Source organism: Sphaerodactylus townsendi, linkage group LG03 (genome assembly GCF_021028975.2).
Source record: "Sphaerodactylus townsendi isolate TG3544 linkage group LG03, MPM_Stown_v2.3, whole genome shotgun sequence".
NCBI lineage: Eukaryota > Metazoa > Chordata > Lepidosauria > Squamata > Sphaerodactylidae > Sphaerodactylus > Sphaerodactylus townsendi.
The window spans coordinates 289,846-308,174 of NC_059427.1; the positions used below are offsets into that span (position 1 = coordinate 289,846).

The window sequence follows — 18,329 nt, forward strand, 5'->3', positions numbered from 1 at the left end:
ATACCTCTGAGTAGGAAAAGTGTTATCCTGAGCAGCGCGGTAACAGTCTGAGCTAAAAATGGGCTACTGGATACACTAAAAGTGGTATTGGTGAGGAAGGACCAGCTAGAAACGCTTTGGGTTCCATTTTACTAATGGAAAATGGAAAAGGCTCCTGCCTAATGTTCGCTTCACCTGGTGTACAATGAGCATTTACTAACAAAGACTGCCTCCGTCAGCAGTGCTAAACGCCCGTGCTGAGAATGGCTCCAATGCATTCCCCAGTATGGAGGAGCTCATGTAGTTAAAAGAAGGAGGAAAGCTGGGCTCAGCCAGAACCAATGGGACACAGTGCTGAGAGGACGGTGAGCCAATCAAGAAGCAGGAGCCTCCCAAGTCCCAATCCTCCTCTAGGGAAATGGTCCAGAGGGAAAACGAGAGAAATGGAGGCTTTGGTTCCGAAGTTTCGAGCTGAGCTGACCCTATTCATACATTGTATTAATTAAATTATACAAATTTACTAATCAATACATTGTATCGATAATTTCCCAAGGACTCTAATGTAGGGGTACACATAAGGCAGAACTTCGAAGAAACATCTTCATGCCTTCTTTTAGCTTTACAGTTGGTACATCGCTAAGACAGGGATCACGCTATCTACAGGGAAAGATCGACCTGCCATCTGTTTCCATGGAGATTGTATTAGGCCTTCCAAGCATTAGAGAACACAGAACATCACCGCAGCAAGCAAAGTAAAAACAGTACTATTGTTGACTATTAATTCCAACGTTACCAACAGTTAAAAACAAATGCCAGTTGTGTTGTTTTCAGACTGTAGACCATGGTCTGGGTAGGCCTCTCAACAACTAAGTTGAAGTCAAAAACAGCAACTTCTGCCTCTCGTCTAGAGGGGATCATCATCCCACAATGGTGGTCCCCTAAGCCAGCTCCTTCCCAACACATCTGGTAAACTGAAAAGCTAGAGTCTAAGGCCCCTTCTGCACATGCAGAAAAAATGCACTTTCAATCCACTTTCACAATTGTTTGTCTGAGCTGTGGAGGCTTATCTGTGGGAATTCTAGATTATCTGTGCACTCCCACACACGCCAGCTGGGTGACCTTGGGCTAGTCACAGTTTCTCGGAGCCTCTCAGCTCCCACCTACCTCACAGGGTGTTTAAGCTGTGAGGGGGGAAGCGGCAAGGGAGATTGTAAGCTCCCTTTGAGTCTCCTGCAGGAGAGAAAGGTGGGATATAACCAAACTCTTCTTCTTTCTCTTCCATTCCTCAAGACGGGTAAAATCCAGCTGCAAAGTGTGCATTGAAAGTGGGACATTGAAGTGCATTATTCCACATAAAGTGCGGAAGAGGCCTAAGAGATCTCTCCTTACGCCTTGCTCATGGCGTCTGCCCCTGGAAAAAGAAGGCACAGTTTTTTTAGCTATCAGGGCTACTAGTCTTCGAAGGACTTGTGTGGGGTTTTTTTTTAAAGCAATTTAAGCTACTGGTTGCCACCATACTTTATGCAACTGAATTCTCCCAGTTAATTCCAAGGGGTACCAACCAGAACTTCATTTTGTCACTTCAGCTCCTGTTGTTGGCCAGTTTGTTGGGGGTAGAGCTCTGGTATTTTGAGAGGAGAGAATTATCCTCCCATGTACACATTCTAATGACACACGCCTCCCTCGCAGCACAGTTTCGGCCACCTTTCTACGCTAAAATGCTCCAAGCATTTTTTTGCACCTCCGTTGTCCTCTCCCAGCGCCCAACCAGAACTGTACAGAGAATTCTAAGCGAAACTGCTCCGAAGTTATAATTCTTCAGAACCAATACTAACAAATCTTTGGCTTTCCATATACCTACTGGTTTGTTAAGGATGATTAAGTCTCTTCTTGAGAAAGGTGGACTGTAAACACCTCGTGGGGAAAAAATAAACTCCAATTGTATGTAAATAGGTAAACATACTTTTTCCCCCGATGAGCTAGGACACTAAAAAAGCCAAGCATACAGGGCTGTGGTAAAATGAGGTGTGTTGGAGGAGAAGGAAAAGAAGCGGAGCAGGGAAGTTTGGATTTATATCCCCTTTTCACCCAGCTGGCACAAGCTAATCTGGTTCACCATAGATAAACTCCCCACAGCTCCAAGTGGCAGAGTGTGGGATCAAACCCAGTTCCCTCCAGGTTAGTAGAAAGGGGTTTCAGTGGAGCCAATAAGAGGAGTGGAAAGACACTTGATTTTGAGGTTTGTCATTTCTTCCTTTCTGACAGTCAGAACCTTCAGCCTGGCTATTCGACTCTTCATTTCCATGGGCAAACTCGTACACACACGGAAGACACCAAGTGTCCCAGAGACCCCACTGCTCTCTCATCCAAGTGAAGGAGAGTTTGGACTGATACCCAGCTTTTCTCAACTTCGTAAGGGAGTCTCCCAAGGTCTCTACAAACTCCTTCCCTTCCTCTCTCTCCACAACACACACCCTGAGGGGTAGGTGGGGTTGAGAGAATTAGGCTTGAACTGTGATTGTTGCCCAAGATCAAAATTGTGGGTCATTTCCGTGTGTAGGAGTAGGGAAACAAATGCAGTTCACCAGATAAGAGTCTGTAGCTCATGTGGAAGAGTAGAGAATCAAAAGCAGTTCTCTAGATTAGAGTCCACTGCTCTTAACCACTATACACTGGCTGTCAGTACAGCCTCAAGAACTCAAGTTAAGTGAGGCTGACAAAACACTATAATGGCAAGAATGGTTGGAACCAGTGCCAGCATCTGTATAATCCAGTGGTGGCAAACCTATGGCACTCCAGATGTTCATGGACTACAATTCCCATTAGCCCTTGCCAGCACGGCCAATTGGCCATGCTGGCAGGGGCTGATGGGAATTGTAGTCCATGAACATCTGGAGTGCCATAGGTTCGCCACCACAGGGTATAATCCATTCTTGCAATGGCAGCCATGAATGCATTCATCAGGTCCCTAGCTTTCAAGGTTTGCCTATCTCAGCGCTTAATCGTAAGATTACTCAAACACTCTGACAGATGTCAGCTCCAACTGCCCCTATCCCCACGCACTCTAACGTGTACATTCTTTGCTATATGGTGAATATTTTATCAGCATTTTGAATATTTGTACACATTTTCAGGGATGTGCATTCTCAGCTGGCTGTTAGCACTACTTTGACCAGTAAAGCCCTGGGCTTTCTTCAGATACTTTTGCTTGGATGTGAACTGAAGGACTGCCCTCTATTTGAAGTGCTCTTCACACCTGAACCATTCATTCCAAGTGGGTTAGTTGACGTAAAGTATGTGCCAAAGCTGAACTTCCCAGCATTCAGCATATCTATGGTTTGTCTCCAGTGTGAATTTTACAATGCAAAGTAAGGCTTAGGTTGTGCTTGAAGCTTTTTCCACACTCCAGGCATTTATAGGATTTCTCCCCACTGTGCACTCTCTGATGTTTAGCAAGATGGTCCTTGTGCCGGAAGCACTTCCCACACCGCAAACATTTAAATGGCTTCTCCCCTGTGTGGATTTTCTGATGCACCCGAAGATTTGTGCTCCGTCGAAAGCACTTTCCACACTCAGGACACTTCAATAGTTTCTCCCCTGTGTGAACTCTTTGATGCGCCCTCAGGTTTTCCTTTCGATTGAAGCTTTTGCCACATTCGGGACATTCATATGGTTTTTCCCCTGTATGAATCCTGTGATGTAGCCTAAGGTTTCTGGCCTGACGGAAGATCTTTCCACATTCTGAACACTGATATGGCTTCTCTCCTGTGTGAATTCTGTGATGTAAAGAAAGACTTATGCTGTGATTGAAGCTTTTCCCGCACTCTAGGCATTTATAGGGCTTCTCCCCAGTGTGGATTCTTTGATGGGACCTCAAGTGTGTGCTTCGACTGAAGCTCTTCCTACACTCAGAGCATTTATATGGTTTCTCACCTGTGTGGATCTTCTGGTGTGACCTAAGGCTTGTGCTCTGAGTGAAACTCTTTCCACACTCCAAGCATTTATACGGTTTCTCTCCTGTGTGAGTATTTTGATGTGTTATAAGGTTTATCTTCTGAATGAAGCTCTTTCCACACTCTGAGCATTTATATGGTTTCTCTCCTGTGTGGCTTTTTTGATGTGTGGTAAGGTGGTGCTGCTCACCAAAGGTCTTTCCACACTCTGAGCACTGAAATGGTTTTTCCCCTGTGTGGATTCTTTGATGTCTAGTAAGGTTTATCTTCTGACTGAAGCACTTGCCACACTCTAAGCATTTATATGACTTGCCCACTATATGAATTTTCTGATGTGAAGTAAGGTTATTACTCCGACTGAAACTTGTGCCACACTCTAAGCATTTGTAGGGTTTCTCCCCTGTGTGGCTTTTCTGATGAGCAACAAGGTTGTACCTCCGACTGAAACCCTTTCCACACTCTGAGCATTTATATGGCTTCTCTTCAAAATCAGTTCTTGGATGAGAAGTAAGGTTTACGTTCTGACTGAAGGTCCCTCTACGCTTTGGGAATGTCTCCACATTATGAATTCTCTGGTGGGTGCTGAGGGTTGAGCCAACAGTTAAGATGTTGGCACTTAGAAGAGAATTATTAACTTTGTTTACTTCTTGACCTTCTGGGCTGGCTGGCTGGCCCAGAATAGGGCTGGCCCCTCGAAAAGGACTGGATTTCCTCTGTTTTGCTTCCACTTTCCTTCCCTGCTGTTCAAAGTCTTCCTTCCTCTCCTGCCCATCACCTGCAGGAATAAAGAAAGAAAACTGATGAAGGAGCAATTCAACCTCCAGTCAGGGAGCAAACCATATTCTGTTGTAAACGGAATAGGTACAGAGATCATGTTTCAGAGTATAAGAAAGTTTATTATATTAATTAAAAGTACACCTGCATAACAGGTAGAGCAAAGGTACAAAGAGACAGTGTAAACATGCAGTTCTCTTATTCCAATTCTCTACATATCTTACATAAAATTAAGTGAGGATTGGCTAGTAACTCTTGAAGTTGCAGCATTTAAAATTCCTCCCCTTCTTTAGTTCTCTGACCATTAAACCTCAATATAGGGTCAAGACGGAGTGTCTTTGTAAAGGCTTAGTCCTCCGTGGCTTGAGGCAAGCTTTCCAAAAGCCAACAGATGAGAGCTTCTTTCTCATGACCCAAGAACCTATGATCTCCCTTTTGGCATTATCCTTTTCTGGTATCATCCCCAATTGTCCTGCCACACAAGGAAAGAACGCAATCTGGCTTTTCGGCTTCCCTAATCTCCATCCCTTACATGTGACAACCTAGCTGATTCGTGTGTTCCTGATTGTGTGTTCCTGCATTGCAGGGGGTTGGACTTGATGGCCCTTGGGGGGTCTCTTCCAACTCTTTGATTCTACTATTCTAGCTGAGATGTGAGATAAGTCTTTTCTCTTACTCTGGCCAGAGCCATTTGCATGTCGAAGCACTGGGTTGGTTGGGGGCTGGGGATAAGGGTCTTTCCCCCCCTTATCTTTTTCCTCTTCGCCAGCTATGAATTTGCAGCTATTTGCAGCTGGGTTTCAGTTCAGAAAAAGAGTGCAGTACCAATGATTGAAATGTCAATGTGATTTCTAGGGCAGAGGACATTGTTCAGTACATACCCATGGACAAGAGAGGAAGCTCTCACTCATCTTCAAACCAAGATGCTTTCCATGGTATGTCTACTCTTTCAGAGCTGGCAGAGTTCCCCACCACCAGAAATGCATGTTTACTTCCACCACATTCTCTCAGTAGTCACGTGGTTAATACACAGCCAGAAGAAGTGCATGCCAGGGGGATTCCTGGTTCCTTACACTGAACAAAGAACCCACCACACCAGAGCACCTACCTGTTGGTCTCACTCCATCCTTGGAACATGCAAGAAATTGATCTTCCTCTTCTTCCAGCTTGGAGGAGTCAAGCTTGGGAACAGACAGCCCTTCTTCTGAAAAAAAAAAGAAACAAACAACACACTGGTGATTTTTGGCACTTCTACTTAGGACAAATATTCAGGCATTCTGAAGAAGAGGGTCGATTCCCCACGGTCAATTTATCATGTGATGTGTGAAAAAACATGGTTTAAGCAAGCACTCCCCACGGCTAAAGTGCCGAACACGGCTTCATCCCGGTTCTGGCACACGTTCCCCCCTGATCACGCATTTTTTCGGAACCTGCACTGAAATGCACCTTTTTTTAAAAAAACACGTGCTGAAGCCGGTTTGGTGGGGAGAAACAGGGGACAGATGCAGCTTATTGTTCCCATCCTTGGAACCTTCCAGCCAATCAGAGCGCAGTGGGCTGTGCACAGAGCACGTGCAGCCTTTTTTTGTGTGCCGCACTGGGTGTGGCTACGAAGAAACGTAAATATGAAGCTACGCGGCAATGATGTTAATAAAATTGTTCATGTGTGGCTACATTCGGTTGTTAAAACGAGGATAAGAATAAAATTAATTGTCAGTCGGGGCAGAGTAGTGTTCCTGCTCCAACACAATAGACAATCAGAAGAAACCTGCTCAAATGCAGAGGCGGGGAAATTCTGCCCATGCATCCATGTAGCAAAGTAGCTGCGCTCAAAAAAAGTTTTAAAAAAGTTCCCGCCCCAACACAACAGCCAACAACAACACAACGATGAGGAAGAACAGGCCCACTGACAGATCGCATGTTTGTGGGGAGTGTTATATTGTTTGAAACTGTGATAGACATCGAAGTCTTCACTAGACACACGCTGCAGTGGGGTGGGGGGGAGAAACCGTGATGAAAAGGTGTTGTTTCTTTTGAAACCTGGTTGTATCAGGCTTTAATTTCTCAGTGGGGAACTGGCAGAGGAGAGGTTGGATTTATACCTCACTTTTCTCAACTGTAAGGAGTCTAAAAAGGCTTACAAATGTCTTCCTGCAATCTGAAACACTTCCCCGTGTCTTAGCTTGTGTTAGTTAAGACAGGAGCAGCAGTGGCGTAGAAGGTTAAGAGCTCGGTTATCTAATCTGGAGGAACCGGGTTTGATTCCCAGCTCTGCTGCCTGAGCTGTGGAGGCTTATCTGGGGAATTCAGATTAGCCTGTACACTCCCACACATGCCAGCTGGGTGACCTTGGGCTAGTCACAGCTTCTCGGAGCTCTCCCAGCCCCACCTACCTCACAAGGTGTTTGTTGTGAGGGGGGAAGGGCAAGGAGATTGTAAGCCCCTTTGAGTCTCCTGCAGGAGAGAAAGGGGGGATATAAATCCAAACTCTTCTCTTCTTCTTCTTCTTAGTTAAGGTAACTAGAGGGAAAGTAAGGTCTGAACAGAAACCAGCAAGATTGCGGCAAAGCAAGGCACTATTTAGTATTTAATATTACAAACAGACTTCACTCCAAATAACTATTATTGACCAGAGAAAATGCAAAAACCTGCAGAAACTTTAACTGAAAGTTGACAGTGAGATTGGGAGAAAGAAGCAGAAGTCTTGTGGGCCCTAAAGACCAGCAAGTACAAATGGCTTCCAGCTCTTTGAGGACAAAACGCCCAACATCAAACCAGGTTCCTGTCTCTAGGCCAGAGGTCGGCAACCTTTACCACCCAAAAAGCCATTTGGACCTGTTTTCCATGGCCCCAAGGATCTACTGAGCCAGAGAGCCGCCTCCGGTTCGGCCCCTCCACTCACCTTTCCTTCCTGTCCTGGGAGACAGAGGCGCTGGGGGCAGAGCAGAGGCTGCTCCATGGGGCAGAGCGGGGATGGCGGCTGCGGCCTGCCCAGTGCCGCTGCCCAGTGCCGCTGCCTCTCATGCTGCAGGAGGCAGTGGCACTGGGTAGGGAAACCCCCTCTGCCTGACGAATCAGGCAGCTGCCAGCTCCGTGGGGCAGAGGGGGGATGGCGGCTGTGGGGATGGCAGAGGGGGGATGGCAGCTGTGGGGATGGCAGGGGGGATGGCGGCTGCTCTGGAGGGACACGCCCACGCTACCATCCGACCTCTAGGCCACACGGAGCCACAGTATAAGGCTAAAAGAGTCACATGCGGCTCCAGAGCCGCGGGTTGCAGACCCCTGCTCTAGGCAGACAGACATCAGGCGTGAATCTGTTTGCTTCATGTACAACACCACCTTTCTCCCCAGTGGGACCCACAGTGGCTTGAAGCAGACTGGAGGTGGGCTAATGTTGACCCTATTTTCAAAAAGTGGAGAAAACAGAGGACCCAAACAACTACCACTCAGCCTGATATCAATACCAGGAAAGATTCTATAGCAGATCATTAAACAGACAGTCTGTAAGCACTTAGAAGGGTATATGTGATCAACATGGGTTTCTGAAAAACAAGTCATGGCAAATCTTGTCTCTTTTTCTAAAACAGTGACAAGCTTGGTAGACGAAGGGAAAGCTATAGACACAGCACACCTTGATTTCAGTAAGACATTTGACAAAGTGCCCCATAATAGTCTTGCAAGCAAACTAGTAAAATGTGGTCTAGGTAGGGCTAATATTAGATGGATCTGTAAATGCTTGACTGACCGAATCCAAAGGGTGCTCATCAATGGCTCCTCTTCATCCTGGAGAGAAGTGACTAGTGGGGAGCCGCAGGGTAACTGAAAAAGCATGAGTCCCTTCAAGCAGAATTGACTAAAGGACAGTTTTGGCCTCTGGCAATTCAAAAGGGCAACACCACACAGCTAAAGGGGGGGAAACGTGCAGCTCCCTCCAAGCAGCACCGATGAAAGGACAGTTTTGAAACATGAAAATTTACCCAGAAATTCTGTCCGCTGCTATTCACTGTGTGATTTGCCAATAATTGCCTCTGTCGCATATTATTGTTTTGGGTTGTTGGTATATTGTGTTTATTATGACAAGTTCTACAGTGCCCTTGGTGGGGAATAAATATAAATAAATACATAAAAATGGGTGGAGCAGCTTCATGTGTCAATTTGGTCTACTCAGACTGGCAGTGGCTCTTTCTCCAGGGTCTCAGGGGTGTGTGTGTGTGGGGGTCTTTCCCATCAACTCCGGCCTGATCCTCTTATCTGGAGTCACCAGACCAGAGGTGGGATCCAGCAGGTTCTCACCAGTTCCCGGGAGTGGGTTACTACCTTTCTTGTGTGTGCCGAGAGGGGGTTACCAATGGGGTCCGGGCTTTTCCATCTCTCGACGCCCTCAGCTTCCCCGAGAGGTATCCTGCCTTTGAAACGTGGAAGGTTCCATATAGCAATTATGCGACTCACAATGTAACTCCCCTGAACTGGGTTAATCCCTTTCAGGTACTGTGCAAATTCACTGATTCTCAGCCTTCTGCATCTTTTATCTCACTAGTCTCACCTCAGGGTTTTCCTAGTTTTGTAATGCCTCTGCCCCCTTTGCTGAGGGGGCAAGGCTGGCGAGGGAACCTGTTACTAACATTTTTGGATCCCACCACTGCACCAGACTTTCTGAAAATGTTCAACCCCTGAGCTCAGGCCCCTCCCAAGGATTTACTTTGCAATTCTCTACAGCTAGATCGAAGAAAGGCCTTCCCTGTTGTATGTCCCTCCCATCTGCAATATCTCACCCCGCCCTGGATCAGCCTATAGCTGGCAAAGTATCATCCTGGGGACACCCTCTGCCTTCACAGACAGAAAAAACTCTGTACACCAGAAAACAGAAATGCTTTAACAAAGAGAGAGCTGTGAAGGCATTTGCTGTTCTCTGATTATACAAGTCCAACTCTGTGCCTGCTTGCACTGGGAATCACAGCATTGTGCCAGAGAAGAGTAAGATTTGAATCCAGTGCGCCTAAGAGACGAGCAAGACTTTCGGGCTACAAACCTTTGGAAGTTAAAGAGAAGTGCACCAACAGCCTTCAATTGCTGCATTCAGGAAGGCTTGTGGGGCAACTGTGTTTCAGAGGATATTCTGAGAAGTAAAAATTGTTCATAGACTGATACATTTTCTTCCTCACAGCATAATTGTTGCCTTGTTGGCCACTGTGAATCCAAGAAGATAAGGTGGGGAATAAATATTTTAAAATAAATCAGTTTAGATTATTAGACGCCTGGGGGGGGGGGGGGGGGTAAGCAGAGACATGAATCAGTTTCACTTCACCTGCATTTCAGATGTTGGTATATAAAAAAAGTACTTTCCCACATTAGCCAGGAGACAAATTTCAAAGAGTTGGGCTGGATCTATTGAGTCCCCACACAGGCTCAAGAGAAACATAAAAGTCTAACCTCTTAACAGTTATAGGCCTACTCAAGAGGAGGAGAGCAAGCTGAAAGCCACTCCTTACCCAGTGAGATTATTTCTCTGTCTCCCTCCTGCTTCACCTTCTGGAGAGTCAGTCTCTGTTTAGCACCCAAAGGAGACTCCTCTGCTTCTTGGACATCGGAGGCTATTTCTTCTAAGACCTCCGTCTCCTGAAACAAGGGACAGAGGGGGGGCTCAGGAATGAGTGGGGAGGTGCAAAGAGGTGGGACCACCTTCCAAGGGTAGTTTCCAGAAAAAGCTGGTCCACAACCAAGGTAATTCTTAGGTCCCCCCTGTGCTGATTATCTGCCCTTTGGGTATCTTGGGAGGAAACCCTCTCACCTCACCTGCTCTTCCTGCTTCACGCTCTCCGTCTGGCTCCGGAGGAGGAAGCCTTCTGCCAGGGCCACCGCCTGGGAACTGGTCTCCGGCCCGCATTCCCTGACCCAGCTCTGCATCTCCGGGGGCAGGACGGCCAGGAACTGCTCCAGGGTCACCAGGTCCACGATCTGAGTTTTGCTGAGTTGCTCGGGCTGCAGCCACTGGCGGCAAAGATGGTGGAGTTGGGTGCAGACCTCCCGCGGCCCCTCGGCCTCCCCGTAGCGGAAAAGCCGAAAGTGCTGGCGATGCTGCTCCCAGCTGGTGGTGTTCCCAACTAGGACCTTCCGTACAGCTCCTTCCCAGGATGCCTTGCTTCCCCCAGCAGTGTCCTCCGCCTCCTGCTTCACCTGCGTGCCACCTTGGTCCATCTCAGGTGAGTCCTCCTCATCCTCCTCCATCTTCACTCCAAGGTCCATGGTAGCCTCTGAGGGGCTGCAGGGCTGCCTCTCTGCCTCAAGGCCCTCTGGCCCTTCCTCTTCCTCCTTCACACCCTCCATGGGGACCAGAAGATGTCCTGATGATTTAAGGGGACAGGTCGAGACCTGCAGGGGGGAATCCGTCTTTTTGCGTGCAGCTCCGGGAGAAGGAAGTAGCTTCCCGGGCAGACCTGGAGCTCAGGACTCCCACCTGGGATTTTCCCCTGCAAGACAAGGAGGGAAACACTCGGCTCAGACTGAGGCCAGAGGGTAGGACTGCCAGCCTCCTCCAGGTGAGGTCTCATCCATTCAGCCACTCTCCAGGTGACAGAGGTCATTTCCCCTGGAAGACAGACAGACTTAATGGCCCTCTCCTCACTTGAGCCCACTCCAACACAGAGACACACAGACACACACACCAGGGACGTAGCTATAGATTTTTTATGGAGGGGTTCGGGGGGCCACACCCCCACCCGCCCCTAGGGCATGGCCACGCCTCCCCAAGCCCCGCACCCCCTTTGGGAGTACATAACTTTGGACCCCCTGGATCAAACCTCACCAAACCTGGGTAGTATCATCAGGAGGGTCCCCCAAACAATCCCTGAAAGTTTGGTGCTGATAGCCCAAACAACGCGCCCCCTGCAGGCCAAAAACCGAAAAAGCACTAAAATGTTTTAAAAACCCAGAAACGGGTGGGCGGAGCTTCGGACATGAATGCGGGGGGTTCAAACCCGAGAACCCCCCCCCCTTACCTACGTCCATATCACACACACAGAGAGAGAGAGAGAGAGAGAGAGAGACCCTCTGCCACGCTCCTCTGCCCTGTTCCTCCGAGGCAAGCCGGACTGAAACCGTTTCCTGTGGATTCACATGAACCCCCCCAGTTCTACCCTCAACCCCAGGAATTTGCGGCGGGGGGGAGGTGAGGGGGGCTTGGCAGAGGAAAGAGAAAGAAGCTTCCCAACTTGGGGAGGGGGGGGTGGAAGATCCCCGGGAGGGGCACATGCCCCGGGTGTAGGGGGGAGGAAGCCACCTGGCAGCCCCCAGGACTCAGGGCTGCATGCCCTGCATCTGGGCACCCCCCACCCCACCCTCTCCTCTCTCCGCAGGCACCGAGGCTCACCCGATCCTCCAGGGGACGCGCAGCCGCTTTCCCGCTGCCGGCCTCGGGGAGACAAAGGCCCTTTTCGGGGGGGGGGGGGAAGGGGAGTGGCTTCCCGGATTCCTCCTCCTCCTCCTCTCTCGGAGCCTGCCCACCTCTCGCTCACGTTAACCCTTCGCCTTCGTCCCGGGAAGCAAGAGAGTAGCTGGAGCGACCGCCCCCCCCCTCCCCAAAAAACGAGGGAGCCGAAGGCGCAGACGTTCGCCCTTGGCGCTGTGCCAGTTTGGGGAGGGTCTTCTCCAGCGGCCCCCTCAAACACCCCTGTTTCCTCCTCCTCTGCTCTGTAGGGAGCACCCAGCTGCTGCCTGCTGAGTCAGACCTTCCCGCTCTCCAAGTCAGAATCGCCGGACGGGGCTGGCAGCGGCTCTCCGGTGTCCCCAGCGGAGGAAAGGCTTTGTTGATGTCTTTGTGTATTTATTGCATTTGCATATTGATGTATTTATTGCATTTGTTGCATTCCTGACCATGGCCAAGCTCTGGGCGGCTTACAAATGGATAAAACAATATGCATAAAATATAAGTCTAGGATACAATTGAAATGTTAAAAGCCTAACAGGCCGCCAGAGATGGCGAAGATCATGACCACCTCGTTGGGCCTTTCATCCCCACCACCCACCCACCCCGGCGCTTCGTCTTTTAACTGAGGTGCTGAGGGGCGCAGAAGGTTATTTGGTGACACTTCAGTGGGTCTTAATAGAAAGGTGGGGTGGCCTGGTGGCGTCCCAGAGCAACTCTTACAAAATTAAACAAGGCTGCTGTTGTTGATTTCCAGTTTCAGCAAGTTTCTTATTCTCCAGTCATCAAACAACAATGATATTTCAATCACCCTGCCCCCCCCCCCAATAGCCTTGACCCGCCCTGACATTCATTTTCTGCAGGGGGCCACAGGGCAGTCCCAAGTCCAGTGCCTGTTTTGGGTACTAAGAACCCCAATCAGGCAGGCTGCCCCCCACCCCCAGGAATAAAACTGGGCATCCAATGACTTGTCGAAGGCCTTCATGGCCAGAATCAACTGGCTGTTGTGGGTTTTATGTGGTCTGTACGGCCGTGGTCTGGTAGCTTTTGCTCCTAACATGGCTGGCATCTTCAGAGATATGTCATGGCGAGATGTGTTTCTGTGGCACAGGGGGGGAGTGATTGTGTGGTGGCGTATTTGTTGTATTCGTATATTAGTTTCAGTTCGTTTACTGGATTTGTTATTCTGTCCTCCCCTGCCAGGGCTTCTCAGGTGGCGAACACACACACGGCTTAATCACAATTCCAATATCATAAGAACATAAGAACAAGCCAGCTGGATCAGACCAGAGTCCATCTAGTCCAGCACTCTGCTACTCGCAGTGGCCCACCAGGTGCCTTTGGGAGCTCACATGCAGGATGTGAAAGCAAGGGCCTTCTGTGGCTGTTGCTCCCGAACACCTGGTCTGCTAAGGCATTTGCAATCTCAGATCAAGGAGGATCAAGATTGGGAGCCAGAGATCGACTTCTCCTCCATAAATCTTTTAAAGCTATCCAGGTTAGTGGCCATCACCACCTCCTGTGGCAGCATATTCCAAACACCAATCACACGTTGCGTGAAGAAGTGTTTCCTTTTATTAGTCCTAATTCTTCCCCCCCCCCAGCATTTTCAATGAATGCCCCCTGGTTCTAGTATTGTGAGACAGAGAGAAAAATTTCTCTCTGTCAACATTTTCTACCCCATGCATAATTTTATAGACTTCAATCATATCCCCCCTCAGACGTCTCCTCTCCAAACTAAAGAGTCCCAAATGCTGCAGCCTCTCCTCATAAGGAAGGTGCTCCAGTCCCTCAATCATCCTCGTTGCCCTTCTCTGCACTTTTTCTATCTCTTCGATATCCTTTTTGAGATGTGGCGACCAGAACTGAACACAGTACTCCAAGTGCGGTCGCACCACTGCTTTATATAAGGGCATGACAATCCTTGCAGTTTTATTATCAACTCCTTTCCTAATTATCCCCTGCACAGAGTTTGCCTTTTTCACAGCTGCCTTGCATTGAGTTGACATTCCCATGGAACTATCAACTAAGACGCCCAAATTTTGCAAGTAATGCTTGCAAAAGTGAAAGATCCAACCTGAGATGGATGGACTCTATAAAGCAAGCTATGGCCTTCAGTCTGCAAGACTTGCACAAAACTGCTAATAATATCAAGTTCTGCAGATCATTGATTCATGAGGTCCCCATGAGTCAGAAGCAACTTTACAGCTTTTAACACACACACAAAGGACTTAATGAACATGCCAGGGATGGGATGGGCTCAGACTTGTGACCTTGCAAGGTAAAGAATTGCAAAAACCAGATAGAAAATTATACTCCTTCTTAAACAAGGAATTTGTTTCAGTGGAAAATATATTAACCTTGCAGGACAACACTGGAAAAAGAAAAGCAAGCGCATCCCCACTGATGCCATTCTAAACAATCCAACTTTTTACAAAACTGAAATTGTGAATATTGTCCCACTTCACTTGTAAATTGAGGATCCCACCACAGGACCATCCAAGGCTAAGAGCAACCTGCTCAAGTCTCTGTGAGTTCACAAGAATGAACTGGCCTTTCCAATTTTTCTGCTATGTCTTCTGGTGTTCAGATGGACGCTGCTCATGGCTATCATAGGTAATGGCCATCACTGCATCAAATGGAAACAAATACCCATTTTCATTTCTGCGACATGTCCTCTGCATGAATTTTGTGATGTAATATCAGGCTTATATTATGTTTGAAGCTCTTTCCACATTCCAGGCATTTATAGGGTTTTTCACCAGTGTGCACTCTTTGATGTGTGGTAAGGTGGTCCTTGTGCCGGAAGAATTTCCCACATCGTGTGCACTTATATGGCTTCTCCCCTGTGTGGATTTTTTGATGTGCTCTGAGGTGAGTGCTCCTTCTGAAGCTTTTTCCACATACTAAGCACTTCAACAATTTCTCTCCTGTGTGCACTCTCTGATGTGCCCTCAGATTTACCCTCTGACTGAAACTCTTCCCACACTCTGAGCACTGGTATGGTTTCTCCCCTGTGTGAACCCGGTGGTGCGACCGAAGGTTTCTGGCCTGTCGGAAGATCTTTCCACACTCCAGGCATTTATATGGCTTCTCTCCTGTGTGAATTCTGAGATGTAAAGTAAGGCTAATGCTGTGATTGAAACTTTTCCCACACTCTAGGCAGTTATATGGCTTCTCCCCAGTGTGGATTCTTTGATGGGACCTCAGATGTGTGCTTCGACTGAAGCTCTTCCTACACTCAGTGCATTTATATGGTTTCTCACCCGTGTGGATTCTTTGATGTGACTTAAGGCTTGTGCTTCGACTGAAGCTCTTTCCGCACTCTTGGCATTTATATGGTTTCTCCCCTTTGTGACTTTTTTGATGAGTGATAAGGTTGATCTTCTGACTGAAGCTCTTCCCACATTCCAGGCATGTGTATGGTTTCTCCCCTGTGTGGCTTTTTTGATGTGTGGTAAGGTGATGCTGCTGGCTGAAACTCTTCCCACAAACTGAACACTGAAATGGTTTCTCTCCTGTGTGGGTTCTTTGATGTCTAGTAAGATTTATTTTCTGACTGAAACTCTTGCCACATTCTGAGCATTTATATGGCTTGTCCACAGTATGGATCTTGTGATGTGAAGCAAGGTTATTCTTCCGACTGAAGCATTTCCCACACACCAAACACTCATGCGGTTTCTCCCCTGTGTGGCTTTTTTGATGGGAAGCAAGGTTGTACCTTCGGCTGAAACCCTTTCCACACTCTGTGCATTTATATGGCTTCTCCTCTGTGTCCGTCCTTGGATGAGAAGTAAGGTTTAAGCTGTTCCCACACTCTGGGAATTTCTCCAGATTTTGAATTCTCTGATGCATGCCACCAGTTAAGAGGTTCGTGCTTTGAGAGGAAATATTCACTTTGTGATCTTCTTGAACCAAAATTTCAATGGATCCAGCATTTTCAGAAAGAGTGGATTTCTTCCTCCACTTCTGCTCTGCTTCAGTTTTTCTTCTCTGTTGTTTACTCTCTTCTTCACTATCTCTCCCGTCATCTGCAGGAATAAAGAAAAGAGATGAGCAACAGAGCAGACTTTACAAAGCCTAACAAGGAAGTAGCCAGCGTGGGCTGTTGTAACAAGTTCTGTAATCATTGAATGGGTAAAATCCCAAGTTCGGTCACAGGGTTCTCCCAGGAATGCAAAGATTTCTGAACGGGTCTCTGAAGAGTCATTTCCAGTGACCATATTAGAACAGGTACACAGTACTAGTGCAGTAGTACAGGCATAAGATATAGGAACAGCCTAAAGTCCCATCAAGTACAGCATCCTGTTCACATAACGGCCAGCCAGCTGCCTCTGGGAAGCCCACAAGGAGGATGCCCAGAATAAACTGGTAAAATCAACAATGCTTCTTGTTGTGCATGCTGCTTTCTCAATTTCTCGGACTCAAATGAGATGATGGTACTGAAGAAGAGTTTGAAAGAGTTTAGATTTACACCCTGTCTTTCTGTCCTGTGAGGACTCAGTAAGAAGTCAGTATGACAGCCAGTCAGGTATTAGCTTGCTCTCTGCCACCAACTTTGTGAAAACAGGAAGGGGGTTCTCTACAGGGGATAAAGGGGACTGTGAAGGCCAGCTTCGTCAGAATGGGCTTTGCCAAGTGAGGTGCTTTGATGCCTATTCAATAAACACTACTGATCAATACTTCAGAGTCCATTTATTGGCTTAAGGTTGCGAGACCTAACTCTACCCCTCCTAGTGTGGTGTCATCTGCAAGTGTGATTAGCAGTCCCTCTGGGTCCCACTCATCCAAGCTACGTGATAAAAATATTGAATTTAATTTCAAACCCAGGACAGGTCCCTGTGGCACCCTCTTAATTAGTCAGCTTCTCAGCCTCCAGATTCTAATTCTACTGGCTTTCTGGCGCCTCTGTTGCAAACCATTAGCGCTCCAGCTGGCTGTTTAGTAGGTGTCTCCGTGTGGGCCTGGGGCAGCTGCTGTAGTTGCCGCATGGCTAGGACTGGCCCCACTTGCAGCATCTGTCAAGAGCCAGGGAGCCATACCTAAAGAGGTCAAACTCCTGCAGTTCTCTGCTCTGACTTCCCCGTGCAGAGCGCTTTGGCCAGGATCCGGCACAGCCCACTCCTCTTTGGATAAACACACAGATGCCTCCATGAAAATCAACGGGCCCTGAAAGAAAAGCACATTTTGTTCTCTCAGATGATGCATACAGGAACATGCGAATCTGTCTCATGCTGAGACAGTTGGAGAAAAACCAATGCAATTCTAGGCTGTAAGGAATAGGGAATCGCAGCGTCTTGTATTTGAGGGACGCAATGGGGCAATCTCTATTCTTCAGGTGGTGGAATTGAAGCCAATCCTCATCTGGAAATACTGTGTACAGCCCCTTAAAGCACTGGACAATCCAGTATGTGAGGCCGCCGCTTTTAAATCTAAAATGGCAACAGGTTCCGGGATTCCTATGCCCCAGTTAAGCAGAGAGAGACTTTTAGATCTGGGGACGCCTTCAGCCTGGAGGTAAAGAGAAAAGAAGCCAGGTGGCATCCTTTGATAGTCAGCGTTTGAAACATTTGAAGCAGATGTCAGGGTGAAGAGGGAGCAATTTTGTTTACCGCTGCTCCTGAGACTAAGACAAGGAGTAATGGATTTAAGGTGCAGGAAAAGTGATTCCACCTAAACAGTTAGGAAGAACTTCCTCAACATAAGGTCTGACAGTGGAATTCTCTGCCTCAAAATGTGGTGAAGTCTTCCTCCTTATAGATTTTTAAACAGAGGCTGGGTGCTCATCTGTCCGGAGTGCTTTGACTTTGTGTTCCTGCATGGCAGAGGATGGGACTGGATGACCTTTATGGTCTCTTCCAACTCTTTGCTTTTGTAAAACAGACCTCAGAATCATGTCCTCTGACTGGAAGAGGTAATTTGCATGTCAGGGTGAAGAAAGGACTTTCACATCCTCCGCTATCTGATCCTGGGATGTCCCCAGGGATTGAACATAGAACTGATGTTCTTCAGATGTTCTTCAACTGAGCCATGACCTAGCCCTGAGACCACCCAACTGGAGAGATGGCTGGGAGCTCTCCTGCAGAATCCAGACCTGCACCACGTCCCCTGAAGAGCAGGGCTGGCAAAGGCAGCCGACTAGTCTTTTCACGCTGAAGGCAGTGCTCAGGAAACACAACAATCCAAAGCAGGCCTACTCAGAA

The 18,329-nt window shown here is 47.9% G+C and overlaps 1 protein-coding gene across 1 annotated transcript; it reads right to left on the bottom strand.

The window, feature by feature from the left end:
* Positions 1-2,924: 2,924 nt before the first annotated feature.
* Positions 2,925-17,327, bottom strand: LOC125429368 (zinc finger protein 420-like). The gene is made up of 6 exons (XM_048490434.1): positions 17,169-17,327; positions 14,787-16,157; positions 10,500-11,140; positions 10,196-10,322; positions 5,815-5,910; positions 2,925-4,707 (listed from the first exon to the last, which is right to left on the bottom strand). The coding sequence occupies exons 1-6, from the start codon at positions 17,278-17,280 to the stop codon at positions 3,311-3,313; spliced, it is 3,744 nt and encodes a 1,247-aa protein (XP_048346391.1). The 5' UTR covers positions 17,281-17,327; the 3' UTR covers positions 2,925-3,310.
* Positions 17,328-18,329: the final 1,002 nt, after the last annotated feature.